This window comes from Aphidius gifuensis, linkage group LG2, assembly GCF_014905175.1.
Source record: "Aphidius gifuensis isolate YNYX2018 linkage group LG2, ASM1490517v1, whole genome shotgun sequence".
Taxonomy (NCBI): Eukaryota; Metazoa; Arthropoda; class Insecta; order Hymenoptera; family Braconidae; genus Aphidius; species Aphidius gifuensis.
In genome coordinates this window covers 2107478-2128976 of record NC_057789.1, presented here as the reverse complement: position 1 = coordinate 2128976, position 21499 = coordinate 2107478, and the positions used below count along the sequence as shown (strand labels likewise).

The 21499-nt window shown below is 25.1% G+C and overlaps 2 protein-coding genes across 2 annotated transcripts; both read right to left on the bottom strand.

The window, feature by feature from the left end:
* Positions 1 to 1158: 1158 nt before the first annotated feature.
* Positions 1159 to 3774, bottom strand: LOC122848254 (major facilitator superfamily domain-containing protein 9-like). The gene is made up of 4 exons (XM_044146209.1): positions 2751 to 3774; positions 2544 to 2675; positions 2130 to 2469; positions 1159 to 2057 (listed from the first exon to the last, which is right to left on the bottom strand). The coding sequence occupies exons 1-4, from the start codon at positions 2805 to 2807 to the stop codon at positions 1360 to 1362; spliced, it is 1227 nt and encodes a 408-aa protein (XP_044002144.1). The 5' UTR covers positions 2808 to 3774; the 3' UTR covers positions 1159 to 1359.
* A 478-nt stretch (positions 3775 to 4252) lies between these two features.
* Positions 4253 to 12759, bottom strand: LOC122848253 (obg-like ATPase 1). Its single transcript, XM_044146208.1, has 11 exons — positions 12654 to 12759; positions 10182 to 10363; positions 10031 to 10091; positions 9024 to 9151; positions 7642 to 7817; positions 6742 to 6819; positions 6582 to 6679; positions 5997 to 6137; positions 4775 to 4871; positions 4570 to 4692; positions 4253 to 4483 (listed from the first exon to the last, which is right to left on the bottom strand). The coding sequence occupies exons 2-11, from the start codon at positions 10360 to 10362 to the stop codon at positions 4373 to 4375; spliced, it is 1194 nt and encodes a 397-aa protein (XP_044002143.1). The 5' UTR covers position 10363; positions 12654 to 12759; the 3' UTR covers positions 4253 to 4372.
* Between the last annotated feature and the right edge of the window lie 8740 nt (positions 12760 to 21499).

The following is a 21499-nucleotide window of genomic DNA, read 5'->3' as shown; positions in this document are numbered from 1 at the left end:
TATAAGCCAGTTTGAGATTAGAAATATAGTGGTTAATAAAAATTATCTTTTTATTTGAATTATTTAAATTGAATTAATTTATTTATTTTATTGAAAAATATTATTTTTTTTTTAAATTGATTTTCAATTGAACAATTTTAATTATTGGGGTTTTTTTAATTGAAATGAAATAAAATTTTTCTATCAAACGTATTGAAATTTATTAATTGAAAATCAATAAGAACATTGTAAAAAAAATTAATTAATTATTCAAGCTCAAAAATAGTAAATGCACTGTGATTTTTTATTACCAATCTAATTTTTTTTCCAGCGACTCAATGCAAAGGATTGTCTTAGAAATTACCTGAGTAATAAAGGAAAAAATTGCAAACAATTTCAAGGAATAAAAATATCCCAGGAGGTATTTTTTCCCAAAAAATAAATTATAATAAATTTGATAATATAAGCTAAAAAGTACCATGTGTTTGAATTATGTCACTCTTAGATTTATAATCTAATTTTTTTCTAGAAAACGCGGGAGAAAATTGTGTTAAAAATTATTTCGATAATAAATAGTAAAATTGTAACTAATATACAGCAAAAAAAAAAATCCAGGAGCTAATTTTTCATTAAACAGGAATATATTTTCAACAAATTTTTAAAATAAAATTTTCATATCGATCGAAACGATACCTGCCTATCCAACCAAGTCAATTTTACTATCATTATTATTATCTCAAATTAAAAAAATATTGTCCCTAACCTAGCAAAAATTCATGAGCCTGTCATCACACAACATCATCATTGATATTATTTTTATTCAACATCACAAATTGTAATTGTCAGGTAAACCAAATAATTTATAAATCATCCTAAACATTAACAAAATATTAACATACTATTTTTTTGTTCACCTCATCCTAACAACAGCTACAAAAATGGGCTCTTGGCAACTGGAAGTTGGAAGAATGTGTATATACATTGCATTTCCAGTATTATTATTTCACTGGTTTAATCAGCCAGAAAATTTCGAAAAATACACAAAAGATTACCGAGAATATACACGAGCAAAAGAACCAGAAAATGCCAGAGAAACAATGAAAAATTTCATAGAAGAAATGAACAGACAAGCTGATTTAGATGAAATAAATAAAATGGAAGCAAAATACAATAGTAAAATTAATAAACAATAATCCAAAAGTTATTTATAAGTTGTACAGTTTGTTATTATCATATTTATCAAAATTATAGTATCAACATAATAATATAAGTCAAATTCTAAATTACACTGTTTTTTTATTTGTAAACCTATGAAAAATCAACATTGTATTATATAATACATTTATAATAATTAATTAACAATTTGTGATATTACAGTTGTCATGAAGCTTTGATATGTGACGTTGTGAATGTTAACGAAACAAATAATCCAATAATACTAGTAAAAATTGACAATAAGATACCACTACTTGAGCCAAACATGTCTTCAATAATACCAACTGTTAATGGTGTTATCATCCTGGCAATGCTTATTATACTTTGATCAAAACCAGCAACAGAACCTTGCTTTGATACTGGTGATCGTTGAATGACAACATTTGTCAATGACACCCTCAAAATCATATGGGCTATTTGAAAAAACATTCCTGATATCAAAAATATCATTAAATTTGGTGATAAATATGACAATGAGTATGTCAATGTCATCAACATAAAACTATGTGTATTACGTTTTTTATAATTAACATCATTTGTATAAAATTTATCATTAATTTTACTTATTAAAAAACCAGTTAATACACCAATCATACTTTGAAATGCAATTGTATAACCAGATACTTTTGGTGACACATCAAATCTTGCTTGAAGTCTTAAATTATAATTTGAATAATATGCAACACTTGCTAGGCTACTCATAAATTTAAGGATAAATACATCACCAAATATTAGCCAATTGATACTTTTTAAATCATCAATAGCGGTTATCATACCATCAATCAGTCTTTGTGGTTTTTCATCAGGTACATTTGGTTTTTTAATATCAGATAATGTTTCATTGAAGAATAAATATACAACAACTGAAATTTACATAAAATTGTTATTATTATTTGGAATTTTTAATTTGTATTTATGTTAAATTAAAGATTTACCAGTGTTGAAGCCAAAGAGGATACCAGCAGTCAATGCAACGTAGGTAAATCCTCCATCAATTTCAGTTAAATGACCACCAATTATTGGACCAAGTGAAAAACTTATTCCAATAACTGATTTAAGACGACCAAAAATAAGTGGCTGTTGATTTTCTGCTACTTGATCAACAATTATTGCTCTAATTAATACTTGAGTATGTTTAAACACACCAATTGTTGCTCTTAATAATAAAATGATGAACAATGAGCTCAATAATCCAACAGCAGAATAACAGCAACCAATTATGAGGCAAGAAATTAAAAGTATATTTTTTCTTCCCATTCTATCACTCAAGCTACCCTGGAATATTTTTGAAAGATTAGATTGTATGCTTAATTGTTACAAATTGTTTATGTTATATTTTTTTGACATACAATTATTGGTCCACTGATGAGTTGTGTGAAAGCATATGTTGATGACATTGCACCAATCATTGAATATGATGCTCCTAAATTTTTTAGGTACATTGACATTGATGGTAGTACTAGGCTAACAGCAAAGAAATCCTAAAAGAAATAATAATACTGGTTTAGAATTGTTTATGATTAGTTTGTTTGCTGGTTTGTTTTAAATTTACTCACCAAAAATATAACAAGGTAAATCCAGTTGACATTGTTTTTCTTCTTTATAGAATTCATGATGTTGTTTATTTATTTTTTTTTTTGATGTTTTTAAACTTTTATCAACACGTGAGAGTTAAATGATACGAATAAAAAAATGTGTTACAACTTGTTGACAATAAAATGGACGAGCTCATTGTGATAAATCATTGGAAAAAAAAATACAGAGTACTAAGACTCTAATTATTTAAAAAAAAAAAATGATAAGCTGTTTAAAAATGCCCATTTAATTTAACATGATAAGAAAACAGCTGATTCATCAAGTTGTTTTTTATATAAAAAATAAATGAAGGCTGTTTTATTCAATGCGCAGTGTCATGCGCATGAAAAAACAGTTGAATAAAATTCAAGGTCTACGAAAAAAAAAAATTTCAAGTTTTATCTTTTTGATTTTTTAAGATAGAAATTAATTGATAATCCTATTTTTAATTGATAATAATAAAAATTTAAAGGTTTATATGTAATTAAAAATTTATAATTAAAAAAAATCAAGTGTTGACTTGGTAAATTAACACCAGGATCCACTTGGATTCATCAGGACATTCAAGTGGGACAATCGGAATTAATTTTTTTTCTATTTCATTATTAATGTAGTTTAATTTAGTAATTATTATATCGCCATTTATTGGTATTATTAATAGTCAGGATATTTTTATGGAGTAAAAATTATTCGTCAAGAGAAAAAAATAAAATACCTATTTGATTTTGTATGTACGTTTCATTCAGCAAATTTAATAAATAGTTGTTGAAATGATGAGCGTGATTCAATTGTTTACACTTTTATATTCACTGATTGTTATTAACTAACTGTTTTGATTTATTAATGCTTGTCAAACTCATTTAAAATTATTTAACGTCATTGGCGTCATTCTTGTCCATGTTCTTGTCCAGCAATAAAACATCCAAATTGCAACTGTTTTACGTAAAATTAAGTCACAAAACTGCACTTCACTGATCATCACTTATTTAATTATCAATATAAATACTAATTAACAATTAATTAATTTAATATAATAAAATGTACATAATATTTACTATCAAGGCAAAATCGCGGCGGACGTTTCGTTTTCGTGGAATCAGCAACGGTCAACTGAAATCTACCAAGCCCTCACTAGGGGTCATTATTTTAAAAATGTCGATAATGACGCGTCAACTATTATCAACCGCCAATAATCAACGCCATTTTGTAATTTTTAAAAAAGTTTAATTTCAAATTGATAAATAATTTTGTTTAAATATAAATTTTATGAAAAATATTTTAAAAAAACTTAAAGATATTTTAAATTTGGCTATCTAAATTTTTCTAAATTTAATATATTAATTTTTTTAAATAATTTTTCAATTTATTTCATGTTTATTTTTTTTTATTATTGTTGTTCTTTGTAAATAGAAAAAACATTATTATTAATTTACACACAATATAGAGTATAAAAAATTAATTCTTTATCTTAAAAAAATCAAAGTGATAAAAAATCAGATGGATTTTTATAATGGCCAGATGAAATATAACAAGAAAAAAAAAAAACTTTTAATAACTCGCAAATGTAAGTGTGATGAAAATAAATTTTTAACAATAAATTACATCACTTTTTTTTTGGATCTTTTAATCCAGCTCCAGCGTTGAATTTAAATAGAATAATATCACCATCTTCAACGGTATAATTACGACCTTGTTGTCTATATTTTCCGGCAGCCTAAAAATTAAGAAATAAATAAATTTACCATATAAATTGATTAAATAATCGATTAGAAATATTTAATTAAATAAATTAAATAATACCTTAACAGCAGACTCTGATCCTTCACTTTTAAAATCTTCAAATTTCATAACTTCAGCCATGATAAAACCTTTTTCAAAATCAGTATGAATTCTACCAGCAGCTTGTGGTGCTTTTGTTCCTTTCTACAATAAAAAAAACAAATAAAAATTTAATTAAATTTAATTTACTTCAAGTAAAATTATGTTATAATAATAACAAAATTACCTGAATGGTCCAAGCTTTGACTTCATCAGGACCAGACGTGAAAAAGTACTGCAATTGAAGTGCCTTATAACCCTGGACTATGATTTTCTCCAAAGCACTGCAAAAAAAAAAATATAAAAATCAAACTTTTACAGATATAATGATAAAAAAAAAATATAAAAATGAATGACTAACCATCAGACAAGACTTGGAATTCGAAAGACAATCGAAAGTAGTAAAAAAATAAAAAAATAAAAAATAAAAAGATCACCGCGCGACCGTGGAATATGATTGTTTTGGAGCAAACATCGTATAATGACAGGGTACAAAAATGAAAGAAGATTCATCCGGCGCGAACCGCCAGCATTTGGGACTTCAGAGAATACACATAAACTTAAACGACTTAATACTGCAATTTTATCATTTCAAATGAGTGGAGTTAGACCTAAAGTTCGACAACTTTTTAAAAAAAAATCATAACAATATTTGTGATCTTAAAATAAAATCATAGCCAAGTTGTTGTAACTGATTGCTAGTTGCTGAATCTATTTTAACTCTCGTCATTGCATATTCACTAAAAACCACCAATGAATTATTTTTTTATTATTTATTTTTAAACTATAGACACGATGATTCAATGTTACAAAAATTCATTCGGAAGCAATTTTCGTATTATTGAGGTGAATTATATATTTTTAATTTATAGAATTATTTCCTGGAATGAATTTAAAATCAATTCGAATAAAGATGGAATTTTATTTTTAAAATTATTTATTATTTAAAGAGTTTTTGGAAGAAAATAATATAAAAAAAAAATAGAGACTTTTACACTCGAGTATGTTTCAACCCTCTGGCAATGAATGACCCACTAGCCAAGTTCACCGATACTTGCTGCATTATTATACCCCATATTCACAATTTTTTTTCAACGCAATTTAACAAGAATTTCAATAACATAATAAAAATATAAATAAAAAACAAAAAAATTGTATATGCAAAAATTATTTATGGCAAAATCATTCAATTTTTCCAAATGAAAAGATAAAAAAAAAAAACAAGTCTAGACAATTTTTAAAGCCCTTCTATTATTCAAAAATAAAACGATTTAAAAAAAATTATAGGAACCAAGAAATATTTTAAAAAAACAATACTTAAAAAATAAACAAAACAAAATAGCCATGAAAAAAAAAAAAAAAAAATTGTATATGTTTTTAAACGTTTAGAAAAATAAAAATAAAATTACCTGGTAACTTTGCTTTCTTCAAAGTAAATTTTACGTTCAGTTTCATCCATATCTAAAACTTTATTTTCAAAAACTCCACTGAATGGAATTAAGACTGCACCTGGATCATTTTTATCAACCCATTCCTTAATCTTGATAAGCCTGTTGACAATAAAAATAAAAATATCAAACAAATTACTCAATTTTCTTGACATAAAATCATAAAATTTATCTACAAATTGAAAAGGGAAATATAAAAAGCAATTTAACAACTGGTTATTCCCAGGTTATTTGCAAATAAATATCCATCAATATTATTATGAATAATTTATGGACAAAAAAAAAAGAAGGATCGATACAATGAGGATTGATCTGAGTATAGAACAGTTGTACGATTCAGGTAAACAGGTACAAATGCATGTCACCCTCCATGTCCTCCATCAAACACACGACACATATTTTTATGTTTTCCAGTGAAAACCAATAACCTATGTATTTCCAGGTAACATGCATTTTCATGATTATTATTTATTATTATTTTTCATTGAATAGTTTCCATGAATGCATTTTATTTTTCCTTTTTTTATTATCATTTTTATTACTCACCACTTATTCTTTTTGCGAATGTAATCTTTTTCCGATAAATTAACCAAATAGATAACAGGCTTTGAAGTTATGAAAAGGTGCTTGTTAAGTATCTCAATCTGAAATAATAATTTAATTAAAAATTTTTCTTTAAAAATTTATCAAGTGTTTTTTAATTTACCTCGTTTACACTCCAGTCGTTGAATCTAATGTCATTTTTATCTTCAGTAAGAACAGTCTTAACTTTCATAAGTGTATCCTGAAAAAAATATCGAAAAAATAATGAAAATTATTAAGGTAATCTTAAAAAGTAATCAACTTTAAATTTTTATAATTTACTAGTACTGTTAAATTACATTCAAGTTGAAGAAAAAAATAGGAAAAATAAATTTCAAGTAGTTTTAAAGACTGAATATAAATTGAAAGTTTTTTTGGAAAGAGAAAGAAAATGTGGTAGTAAAAAAAAAGTAATCGGTACAATTGATACGTTTAAAATAAAAAATAACAAGCAATATGTGGCGATGGATTAGATGTCTATATTTTTTTTTTACACTGATAATTTGAGTATTTTTTTCAATCCATTAGTAGTTAAAATGGATTAGTCACGACGAATTGAAAAAACATTTTTAGACATAATGATATAGTTAGGATGCGTGTCAAAGAAACATTCTGTTATTTCAATTCAATGGATCTAAAAATTGGTCTGTAATTGTTGATACAGTTGTAGGTGTATAACAACAAGTATCTTTATCGCAAAAATAAAAAAAAAAAATTAGCATGATACGGTGATCGAGGGAGGATTAAAATAAAATTAAAAAAAAATATATATATGTTAACGTGAAAGCGACTAGATTGTTATCTTCAACAACAAGGTGTTTGCTGTTATAATGTTGTCGACCAACGCAAAGAAATATTATTTCATCTATTAAAAAAATAAAAACAAGAAATAAAAAAAATGATGCATAATTTATAAATGAGAACAAAATAATAGTGTGTAATATTTTTATAATAGAAAATTATGGACTTTGACGATAAATAATTTGTATTGGATGAAAAATATATTTACAAATTATATACTTACATATTCAGGTTTGAGCTTCTTGTCATTACCACGAAGAACAAGTACTTCTAATTTTTTAAGAGCAGCATTTAAATGTTCAATGTCTTTCAATCGAAGCTCTTCAGATATTATCTCAAGGTCTCTAACTGGATTGACCTCACCCTCAATATGAGTCACATCGTCATCCTCAAATGCTCCTAAAAATTATTTAAAAAAAAGGAAAACATTAACGAACAAAAATAATAATAATAATCGAAACAAATTAATGGGGTCAAAATGGACATTTAAAAATTGAGCATGTATAATTTTCTTAAATTGATAATGAGAAAGAATATTAATAATAAATACGTTTAAAAAAATTATTAAAACATAAAAAAGATCAATAAAAAATCGACCTCTAGAAATTTCATGATTTTTTTGCCACCTTAATATTAAACTAGCACAACTTCTTTAATAATCAACTTATTCTAATGAACTCTTGACCAAAATTATGTGCTTTTTATGTGTTTTTATTCTACGTTTAAATTAATTTTTTATTTTAATTACTTTTTATTTAAATAATTTTTTTTTTTTTATTATTAGGAAAAAAAAAAAAAATTATTAAAATAAAAAATTAATTTAAACGTCGAATAAAAACACATAAAAAGCACATAATTTCGATCAAGAGTTTATTAGAGTAAGTTAATTTTTAAAGAAGTTGTGTTAGCTTAATATTAAGCTAGCAAAACATTATTAGAAAAAAATTATTTAAATAAGAAGTAATTGAAATTGAAAATTTATTTAAACGTGGAATGAAAACACATAAATAGCACATAATTTTGGCCAAGAGTTCACTGAAATAAGTTAATTATTAAAGAAGTTGTGCTAACTTAATACTGAGGTGGCAAAACATTGCATAAAAAAAATTTCTAGCGGTAAAAATTTAACTAGTTGTAAAAAATAAAAATCAACATGTTTTTTACAATTTAAATATTTAAAAAACTAGTTAATTAATCAAATGTTCTTTGATCTATAAATAAATATTAATAATTTATATACAAAGTCATAAATCATTTTGACAATATAGATTTTTTTTTTTTCGAATTAGCTAAGTACAAATAATTTTTAATGAACACTCTCTTATGGGCTGTTAAAAAAAAAAAAAAATGAGTGACAAGGTGACACGCGACTTCATTACTAACGAGCAGAAAATTCAATTATCTTTCAACACTCTCTCTCATTGTTTTATTTTTTCCCCCAGAGTAAAAAATTAATGTTCTTGTCTCAATATTTTTCTTCAAAGTGTAGTTAAAAAATATGTAAACACGCAATAAAAATGTTTGAATAATAATAAATATTGCTAGACAATTTACAAATGTAATTTAAAATTGAAAAAAAAATTAATAAACATTAAAAATACTCACTGCAAAGATGGAAAATTGCATCACAAGCACTAATATGAGAAAGAAAAGCATTTCCTAATCCTTGACCTTCAGCAGCACCCTTGACAAGTCCAGCAATATCAGTGACATTTAAAAATGCTGGTACTTTACTAAAATATAAAATTAAATTTATAAATAAAAGCAGAGTTTTCAATTGTCATAGAACAAATTTATTAATGTGTGCGAAGACATTACATACGGCTGTTGAATAAATAAAACTATCAAAAAGGGTAGAAGAACATATATAAAATAGTTACAATGACATTGTATTTAAATGGTAATTTTATATGTCATTAAATAATTATGCCTTTGAAGAGAAGCGTTGATAGAAAGTAACAAAAAGGGAGAACTGATTAGATAGCTTTTATTACGGATTGTTAAATTCTACAACACGTGCCAAAAAGTAAAATACATAGACACATCATAATGCATGTATGTTACTTTTGATGAATGAGAAAATTATTCTCAAAGAATAATTCTATTCTCTTTGATGTTAGCAACTTTTAAAAATATATAAAAAAAAATTAATTATAAATAAAATAAATAAATATAAATAAAAATTAATAAATTTTTCAAAGGCTTGGTTAATTTTATTTCATCTAGAAATTGTTGCAAGATATGTTCTGCATGATAATCGAAAAAAGGGATGGCAATTTGTTGAGTAAAATGTTTTGGTGTCTGTCAATGTATATTCTAGGGTTTGAATAAAATTTACGTAGCTCATCTGCATTGCAGATCACGTATGACAAACATATAGAGACATCATTTTATCTCCTTTATATTTGTATACTATTTATTTATTCCATCTCAGTTTTATTTTTTTTATTTTTCAACAAAAATAAAGTCAAAGATGTATGTTAATTTTACCAGTTATTCCAAATCATTTCATCTAGTTTGTCGTGCTGGAATAGTCACTGATAATATTAGAAAATATTCAAGTGAATTGGGCTTTTTTTTAACATGAAAATAATTTTGTATTATTTATTTACCTTGCTGGCTTGTAGTACTCGCATAAATAATCAAATCTTGCATCTGGAACTGGTACCCTACGTGCTGAATAAAAATAATAATTCAATGTTAGTTAAATAATTAAAAAAATTATTGAATGATCATTTTGATCGTTAATAAAATTATACTTATTTTCATTTGGATCAATTGTGCAAAATGGAAAATTTTCAGCAGCAGCTTGACTCTTAGTCAACACATTGAAAAATGTTGATTTACCAACATTTGGAATACCAACAATTCCTACTTTTAAATTTGTACCAACTCGTCCAATAAGTGGTTTACGTTCTGGTTCTTCAACTTTTTTTGGTGGCATACTGTAAATATAAAAAAAAAAAAACATTATTAATTCTCGATCAATCAAACATACATATTTTTCAGTCCATCATTACAGTGCATTAAAAAAACGAAAAAAAAAAAAAAAAAGAAGATAAATTATGAACACGTGAATTGGGATGTAACTTAAATCAAGGCGGAGTTTAAAAAATTTAAAAACATATAAAAAAAGTTGAACATAAATATCACGATGTAAATCAATTCCAGTAGTCAAAATGTATTATACTTTTTTTTGTTCCAACTAAAATTGTAAAATAATAAATATGTACTGAGATAAAAATATAAAATTGCAGGATGATAATTGTAGTTGTATTGATATGAGAGTGTATATAAAAATCAAAGCCTGTATTTTAAAAAACATTGTAACTTGGTCATTGTTAATATGACTACAACTCATCCTTATCATTACAGCCAATTGGTTAAAATCGTTTCCGTGACGATATTCACGATTTATAAACAAGCGGTCTTCAGCCTTGAGGGCTAAAATCGTTTTGTCCACTCCTCCTACAAGCGCGATATATATTTTTAAAAAATTTTTTTCTAAATAAAAAATAAAATATATGTATTGAGATTTGAGTGGCCATCATTCACATGTATATCCATGCTTCTGGTTTGCACGAATGAAAATGAAAATGATCGTTGTCTCTTGTCCCCGCCCTCTTATCAAACTACTCGTAATCTTCAAAAGAAGAAGGAGAATTTCAACGGTGTTTTGGCTTCCCCACCTCATACACAACCACCCTTTATTTTTTTTAATTTTTTTTTTTTTTTGCCTTTTTTGAATATACTCTCTTCTGTCTACACAGTGGGTAAATGCAATTGTCCCTCAGGCTGTGTCCCGCGTATAAAAAGTGCTTGACTGCGCCTCGCGGTAACTAATTATATTAATGCGAACTGGCATCGATAGTGATTGCAGTGTTTATCACAAGATTGCCTATGGACCCGTTGTTGAATGGCCGACCCAGAAAATACCTGTATCCAACACACACATCTATTTTTCTTTGTTTTATAACAAAAAAATTTTTTTCTCGCTTTTTTTTTTTGATAAATTTATATTTTTTTTCGGAATTATGATGTTTTTTTTTTTTAAATAGTTGGATTAAGAATTTTGGTTTATGGATATCTATAGAATATTCAGTTGAATTTGGAAAAAAAAAAGAAAAAAAATAATAAAAAGTTGAGAATTGATTTGATGCCCCTGGCAGTTAAGGTGCAAGAAGAAAAATAAAAAATAAAAATCAGCAAGTTGATGTTGTATTTGAAGCCGTTTATTCAACAGGAGGAATATGGCGGGTATTTGGGGCCCGATTACTGGGCACTGAGACCACGAATCACCGGCATCACGCCAAGAATCTCAAACTTTGCCTAAGGCCGCCAATCCACTATCATCTTCTGTAAAATATCTTTGCAATAGTTGGATCTCTCTTTTTTTTAAATTTTAGTATCTTGCCATTTTTCCATGCATTTTATTTTCAATTTTTTATTTTTATTTTTCTGTTTATTAACAACTGATTTCAACGGTTAACCATTAACTTGTGGTTATATTTATTTATTTATTTATTTATGAAATAAATTTGCTACCAGATAGTCAATCTTGGTGTACATCTCAATATCAAACTTGTTTTTATCATTAAAAAAAATTACTTTTAATAATAATATAAATAATAAAAAATATTAAATTAATTTCTAATAAATTATGGGAATTGTAATATTAAAATTACTCTTGGCATTAAAAAAAATATTTAGTAGAAAAATTATTATTAATAAATAACAAAAAAAAATTAATAAAAAAATTTATTTATTTATTCAAGTATTTTATAAAATTAATTAAATTAATTTATTATTTTCAGAAATAAAAGTTGAACAGTAAGACACGATTGTTTATAAAAAAAATTGAATAATCCCGCGGAAAATTATTTATCCTACTGTCACGCTTGACAATTGTAGCGGTGAATTTTATTACTACAAACTTGCCGGATATTTTTTTTTGGAGCAACTTAGTATAACCTAACTAAAAATAAATTAAATAACAATTTTTATAATTAATAAATAGCTGTTAATATAAACTGCTAAAAAATAATAACTAGCTGTGAAGAAAAAATTATAATTTATCATGACGGATTGCAAGCGACAAGTGACAAACAAGAAAATATTTTTGTTGTAATGAATTTTGTGTAGTAGCGTGGGCGATAGTATGAGTACATGTCAAATGATGAATTAAATTCATTGTTTGTTTATTTCATTAGAGTTAGTTAAATTAATTTTAAATACCTTAAATAAATATATGTAATACCAGCTGGATAAAATGCACAGTAAATTCACCCACAAAACGTGTCGAGAAACGAACACAGTAAAATATTTACACACACTATTGCAAATATAAATTAAAGTTGAAAAGTGACGTCAGGATTTTTAAAAATGGCGGAGAATACTGCCTTACCGACTGTTTGACTTGAGCGATAAAACAGACCGCCATTTGAATTTGAATTTTTAATTGAAATTGAATTCTACATTTTTGCGTTAAAAAAATAATTATTTTTGATTAAGACTAAATACATTTAAAATTAATGCAAAAAATAATAAAAATTATAAAATTTATTCACAAATAATATATTTAAATAATCATTAAAAATTATAATTTAATTTATTGTTGATAAATTAAATAATTATTTAAAAAATTCTGGAAAATGTATATAAAAAATTATTTTAATTTAAAAAAACAATTTCTAAATATTATAAACTACAGAAGAAAAAAAAAATAACCATTAAACTGAGTTGATTGTGATGTGTTCAGGGAAACAATAAACACGCACTATATTCCCGTTAAAAATTTATTTCATTTATTTAAAAAAATAAAAAAATTCCGAGATCTAATTTTTCAACTCTTTTTACAAAATAAATAAATAAATAAATTTTTAAATTTATTTTTATAAACATATATCAATTGTTATTTAATTTTTTTTAACTTTTATTTATCAAATGAATACAGATCTATTATTTATATGATTTTTAAAAATTTATAAAATTTATATTTAGGGATGATTATTTAAATGCGCGAGTATAGGGAATGCAGTCGCAGTAGGTCGCACGGTTTTTATAGAATTTTATGATTCGTGGGATAATTTAAAAATTGCCAAGGAATGAAATAAGAGAATCAAAAATTATCTGGCAATATAGCGGCGCCAGATAGTCGAGGTTTTTTTTTTTTATAAAGATGTTATAAAATTATTATTATTGTATAAGAATTTTTTGCGACAAAAAAAATTGTTATATTAATTTAAAAAAAAATAATTGAGTGTTATAGCGAGTGTGTAGGAATTTAAAAATGTCATAATATGCAGAAGAAGAATAAGAAAAATAAAATGACAGTTATATAGAAATAATGAATATTGTCTTTCTTTGAATACTTAAAAGTCTGTGGTTAATACTCTTCCCTCTTCAGGTTTGGTCAACGTATTTTTAATGGTGCGTTATACGTCCTTGTGACGTGTGATTATTTCAATTATTTTATTACATACCTCAATAATCTTGGTCCACATAATACATATAATCAAACATGCCTATTCCCCAAGTGAATGCGATACACAACTTTTTTACATCGTCTCCATAGCACACTATACAAAATGTATATATAAAATTCGCTCGATTTAACGATATTGTAATTTAGCGACCGCAAAAACCCACCCTGACGTCATGTATTTTCGGGCCATCATTTTACCAGTGCATCTAAATATATATATATATTTTTTTTGTTCATTCTATCATCATTAAAAACAATTTCATTTTATACATTGAGTTTTTTTTTTTTATCATTATAAATGATTCGTAGAATATATTTGTTCTCAATCGAATGAATTATCGAAAATCGATATTTTTTTTTATTATTTATTTGCCATTAATTCACCAGTGCATCAGAAAAAAATATATATATTTTTTTATTTATTTTGATTTTAATAATAATTTTATTTTACGTGGATATATATTTTTTTTTTTAACTAATTTGTAGAATTAGAAAACATGTAAAAATATTTTTGAATCATTTGAAATTTATTTGATGAAATAATTTAATTAATTAGATAAATATTTAACGGATATAATTTGAGGATTCAAAGTGTTTATAAAATTTTTAAAAAATTAATTTTTAAATTTTAAAAAGTCTATAAAGATTTAAGTTAAAAATTGCCACTCCTGTGAGGAGCGACGTATCGAAGAAATGAATTTTTTTTTTAAACTTTTTCTCATTCACAAATGATCACTCAATAAATTTCAATTACTATAGTTATTTAAAAAAAAAACGAAATTATATTTCATATGCATGTGCCTCTATTTATTACATGTACCTCCATTTAAAATCTTAAATTAATTTTAAATAAAGAACTATAGTAATTGTGTTAGTTATTATATCTATTGTATTTTTTTTTTAAATACCACGAATTTATAAATACTGATTAAAATAATTTCATTCCAATAATTTTATAATAATAATAATTAGATTAAAAAAAATTATATATAGAAATAAAAATATCACAGGATATATTGTAAATATATTTTTCAACATCAATGTCTTTTGGTAAAAATATTTCTCCGCTTTCCTCAGAAGTTTCTTCGCTTTTCTTCGATATTCTCCGAATTACTGTGCTTTTGTATTTCTCCGCATTACTCCATTTTTCTCAGGGAAAAATATATTGATGTGTCACATACGCTGATTAAATTCATTGTTTTTGATTTTTCTGGGGATAATTAAATCAGTCAATTTTGAAAACTCGTTACAATTTATATGTTATAGATTCATTGATTTATTTAACTGATTGTTTTTTTTATCGTAAATTATATGTAAATTTACATGTATACGTCAAATGACATAATATTTTCAATCAAATAAAATTACTAAATGATCAACCCTTTTTTACTTGTAACAGATTACGAAGCTCTTTTAGTTTTATAATACGTGTATGTTGTTATTTTTTATTACTTTGAATAATTTCATCAATTTTTTTTTTTTTCTAATGACCAGAATTAAAGATATAACTTGAATTCTTCGGACTTTGTTTCCATTCGAAATATTAAAGTGGTCTACTGCTGTTTCAATCAAGAGCAAGATACTGCTTTGGTAGTGTTCCAGTTTTTTTAGTTCTGCCAATAATATTGAAGCTGCTGATCAAAAAATATAAAACATTTCCAGGCACAATCATGAGAAGATAATGACTCGAGTCATTATCTTCCCATGATTGTGCATTGAAATATTTCATATTTTTTAGATGGCACCTACATTCTACAAAAATTGGGCTCAGTAAATTTAGAATGACATTAAATATCTAATATATGTTCCAAATTTACGAGTCAATTAAATAAACTACGAATCTTATATACCACCCAAGACCTTTCAAGGTCGAGATTCACAAGTTATTTCTAATATTTCTTGAATAATTAATAATTATATCTAGATTGCAGTCACTCAATGTCAAACTTTGAAGATTTCTAAATCTTTTTAAATTCTAAAAAATTGTAAAAATTAAATTCTATCATTTGAATTAGTTAAATAAATTTGGAAAAAGTTGGACTCATATCCAAATATAAATATAATGTTTTACTTTACTTCAAGTTGAGCACATCATTATCTGATTTGTCCACGGAATGATGAGTATTATTTATAAATCAACACCTTAAAATATATACTGATTGAATCTCAAAACGGATATGATATATATTATAATTATCTTTTTTTGAAATCTTTTAACTACATGTAATTACTCTATACACTGAATTATATATTTATTAGTATTTCAAGAATACTTATTTTGCTTGCGATATAAATATTTTTCATTGTTCATATCATCTCATTAAAAATCATCAAACCAAATTACAATTTTAATTTTTTTTTCACTAAAAAAATGTATACTTTTTTTTATAAATGACTCGTTTATTTTTTCAATTTTACACAACGTAAAAAGAAAACACTATTTTGGAAAAAAAACAATAACGAAGATATGCAGCAGTATTTTATTTTACTTGTAAAAAAATTCTCAAGCAATTTATCTTGTCTTTATAAAAAATTTAATGCAACGATATTTAAAACTCAAGACTCCATCAGCAATATGGCGAATAAAAAATCAATAAACTTTGCTTCTATAGTAAAACTCAACAGCTCAAAACTACCACCCACTTGGATGCGATCATCTTAAAGTTGAAACATAGCAAAAAAGCTAAATGTCTTTAAAGATATAACAATGCTGTAATAACTTCTTGAGCAACTTAAATAGTTTACATGTATATGCTCCATTGGCTCCATTATCCTATCATAAAGTTTCATGCCTGTTCTCTCATACCTCATTGCGCCCTTTCTTGGATTTTTTTTTTTTTACAACAAATAAGCGATTACAAGACGCCTTTATACTCACATTAATTTTTTTATTTATCAATTTTTTATTTACCAATATTTTTATGCATTTTATATATTTTTTTTCGGTGTTTTTTTTATATTATTTTATATTTTTTTAGCTACTTTACAACTGGTCGTACACTGATGCAAATATTCGACACCATCACATTAGCATCTTCATACCATAAATAAATTTTTTTTATTCTTCAAAATAATTATTTCAACACTGCAATTTTCCATAAACGTAATCTTGCATCGACAAGCAAAAACCATTTCATTAAATTCAAAAATTATATCTATTTAATCACATTGTGAAATTTCACTGCCCATCAAAATTTTTCATTGTTTTTTAAAATATAAAAGCAACAAGGATAAATAATTGTAACGTCAATAAAATTGCCTTATTTGAAGAAATATACAAGTACAAGAAAAAAATAAACTTTCGCATTATTATTTAATTTTTACATATGTTTTTTTTTTAATAATTTTATTTATAAGGGCAGGAAACTCGTTAGCGTAAATATATTTTCCCTTTTTAAAATTGAAACAGGCCTATAAAATATACATAATGTTTTTTGAATAAAAATTATTTATATTTATTCCATTTAAAAATATAAAAAAAAAAAAATCAAACATACAAAACAAGTTTACGTGAAATGCGTTTGTGTGGATTTGTGTGTTGGCGGAACTTTGATAATTTTTTCAAGCATGTCAGACGATGGCAATTAAGGTGTAACATTGAGACTTTCTGGTCGTAAACAACACAAGTAAAGTAGCGGAACCTCCAAGTGAAAAGAGAGACGTACTCTTGGGGGATCACCAGGTACCGCCCGTCAATTGTTACCAATCAAAGTAATACGTGTCATTATATTTTATATTTATATATATACGTATATCAGCTAAGCGAACTTCAATTTTCAAAGGTGCTTGTTGCCATCATAAATCCAAAAAATGCAGTAGCATATGTGCTGTATATATTTATTGTCATTAATGACAATGACACATTACAAGAAAAAAATTAATTCACATCAAACACACAAATGACAATAAATTTTTGTTTTTTTTTTTCCATTTTCATTCATTTTTTTTTTAATGCAAAATGAATTAAGTTGATTATATATTGTTGATTGTATATTATAGCTTTGACATACATGAGTATATTTATCAACAAGGTCAAGTTATAACTAAAAAATTTTTATTTCAACGGAAGCCAGGTAATTATTAACTGTGCGTATATTAAAACAACGAGAATTATAAAAATTTTTTATTTATCTCAATTGATACTTTGTGATGATAATTATATTTTCGATAAATATTAAATTGATCGATTAAATTAATGTGGGTTATTTTCATATATATATTTTTATAAACGAAGATAATCGCACAAAGAAATTATTCAACAAACAGGTGGAAATTTTTAATGCTATTTTTTTTTTTAAACACGAAGGTAGTTTAAATTTGACTTTGTTATGAATATATTTAGAAAGTCTAGAGTCTTTTTTATTGTTTAAATATTTTTATCAAATTTTTGAGCTGAAGTCAATTAAATTTGAGTTGATTGATCATTTTTCAATTTCAAATTGCACAGTAATTTTTTTATCAATTTCATTTTCAAATATTCAATTGTTTTTTATAATTTTATTATTTACAAAATGGAAAATATATCTATAGATAAATAATAATCGGTCAGTAGAAGGTATCAAGCTAGCTCGTGGTTAAGTGAGTCAAGGCGTGATTTTCTTGTTCATAATTCATGAGTTCGAATCTATTGAAAAATACCTTGCTTAGCGGAACCGATTTTGCAACAAGAATTGATGGCCACTATTCGATTTGACAGCTGCTTGATCATTGTGTGTAGGCAGATTTCATCTACATCCATGTTATCTATCGACTGATAATAAACGAAGTTACTTCAAAATATTAGTGGATCAGGTTGGTGGAACAAATATCTCCTTGCAAAGAACGAGTGAAGATAAGCCTCTTTCCTGGTTCTATGCTCGGAAATATTTGTCCCAAACGCCAAAATACCCTTTTGCAATTCCAAATTTATTCATTTTAATTTTTTATTTCAATATTAATAACAGTTTGTTGTCACGTATTCCCGAAAATAGAAGTCCAAAAAATAAAACAAACATAGTAACATATTTAATCATAATGACATAATGGCTGTCATCAAATGCCACGAAAATTATGATAAATAAATAAATATTCAATTTAATGATGTATTAATTTTTTTTTTTCAATTTACTTTAATCATATATTCATATATCTTGGATAAATTGTAAATTAATTCATTTGAAAATTAAATAATTAGTCATCGTATTGTAATGACTAAATGTTGTTATTATTTTTCATTTAATTTTTTTAATATTTATCTTTGAAATATCGGATCAAATGTTTATTTATTTGATTTATTTTTTTAATTTATATTATTATATATTATTAACAAGATAATTATCATATTTTTCTGGTAAATTTTGATTTAATTATATTAATTATTTTAAATATTTAATACTTCTAATTTCTTCGAGTATTTTCTGTTAAAATTTTGAAATAATAGGATCATAGGATCACTCGCTAGAGCTTATTAATTTTTTTCGCTATAAAAAATGATTTGATCCAATTGATCATTGATCAACAACACTTTCAAATGAAAAATGATTAAGGGAGTGTATCATTGTCTAGCCCCTCGGTGTATTTACCTTAAAATCAACATGTAGTATATACATTATATGTACATAACGTGATATGAATATATGTAGATCGCGTGGCTTTTGCATGTTGGTATATAGACAGCAAGACCCACGATTTTTAACCACGCCTCTTTAGACAGCCGCCAGCTAACAATTAAGATTTGATCGGCAAAAATGGTTGAGTCAAAATGGCGCTGGCTCCAACAACTGCATACGTAATTTTACCAAACCGCGAATATCATCAATTTCAGAATCCAAACAAGCTTTCGATATATACACTATATAGATCCTAAAATGAATAATCCATGTTGGGATAATTTAATGCACATAAAACCGGTGCTTCTTTATGTCTTGCTATTTTTTTTTAAATTTTATTTTTTTTTTTATACATAAGACTCTAAAATGTACCCTCATTTTTTATTTATTTAATTTTTTTTATCGTTATATTTTTGCAATTGTAATGAGAATTATTTATATGTAGAATGATTTATATTTTTCAAATTTAAAATTTCATTTATTCATCGATTAAAATGAGAAAAAAAAATTTATGAAAAACAAAAAAAATATGTCTGATGTATATTGTTTTCCCCCTTTTTTTTTGTTTCAATTTTTTTTTTATTTAAGATTATTTTTCCCTTTTTTTGTAAAGGATTACGGAAATCACTTTTATCACGCGATTTTAAAACCGGTTCCGTGATTTTGTATTGCATTTATTCAACACGAATCTTCGTGCCAATATAACAGCGAATTACATCTCCCTCAGTGTATCGGTTTTATGGAAGCTCTGGTATCAATATATTTTTTTCATTTTTTTTTTCTTTTAATCCGTGCAAAATATAAGGAGATACCCTTAGTATTGAAATATGAGGTGCGCTTTTTGGACGAATTAAAATTTTCGAGTAACGCCCTTTTAGTGAATTCATGATATATCCAAGAAGAAAAATTGTTGAAGGTACTAATCATAGTACAAGTACGTGCTGCCTACCAATGTTACCCCTTTTTTTTTTTCTTTTCTTTTCTTTACTGACCATTTCATCACGCTAATGTTGCCTCAATTATGGTTTGCAGACTGTCGACACATGCCTCGCCTTTCTTGAAAAAAGTTCAATCGATATTCACGTATGTGCAACTTTCAGAATAAAAATTTGAAAAAAAAATCAAGAAATTATATACACATTGAAGCTGTCAATTTTATCTTCAAGATAGTTGTACTATTTTTTAATAATGCCTATTTTTTTCCAATGAAAATACTGATTTATTTGCCAAAAAAAAAAACATCAAAAAGCAAAAATTACTCAATGTTTAAAAATAAAATAAAATTTGTTATTGCAATTTTAAATAATAAAAATTATCAGGTAATAATTTAGTTAAATTTATTATAAATAAATTACAATTATTATTTAATAAATAAATATAAATATCAATAAACAAATATGTATTTAACAAAAAAAAAAAAAAAGAAAAATGGAAAACTGATATAAAAAAAGGTTTTTTTTTTTTTAAATTGAATGGAAAAAAAAATATTGTTAAATGTGTATATAGCTAAAGAATTTTGTGTTTACTGAAAGAAAGATTCAAGGAGATATAATTGATGATGATTGCAATTTGAATTATCTTGCGCAATGTATATAAAAATGCCGGATGAAACGCACCGAAGACCAAAGGCAAAACGTCCACTTATCATTAAGCCGCATCTCCTTTTAAACTCGAGGTAAAAACATAATATAAAAAAAATAAAAAAAATTACAAGACAGGGTAATTGTTTTCTATGGTTTTATTGTATTTATTTCAATTCCGATGATATCTTATATAGCTTGTGTTTTATATATTTTTCCTGAGGGCAAAAATTTTTATTCTAAAATTCACCTCTTTTTTCAAATTTCAATTCAATTTTTTTTTCATACATAATTCTTTTTATTGTTTATTTAATATTTTTTACATTTTTAAATTTTATTTAGTTGATTTATTGTTGTGATAAAAGACTGTAGTTTTCTCATGAGTATTATGTCTATTATCATTTAGACGTATCACAGCAAAAAACACTG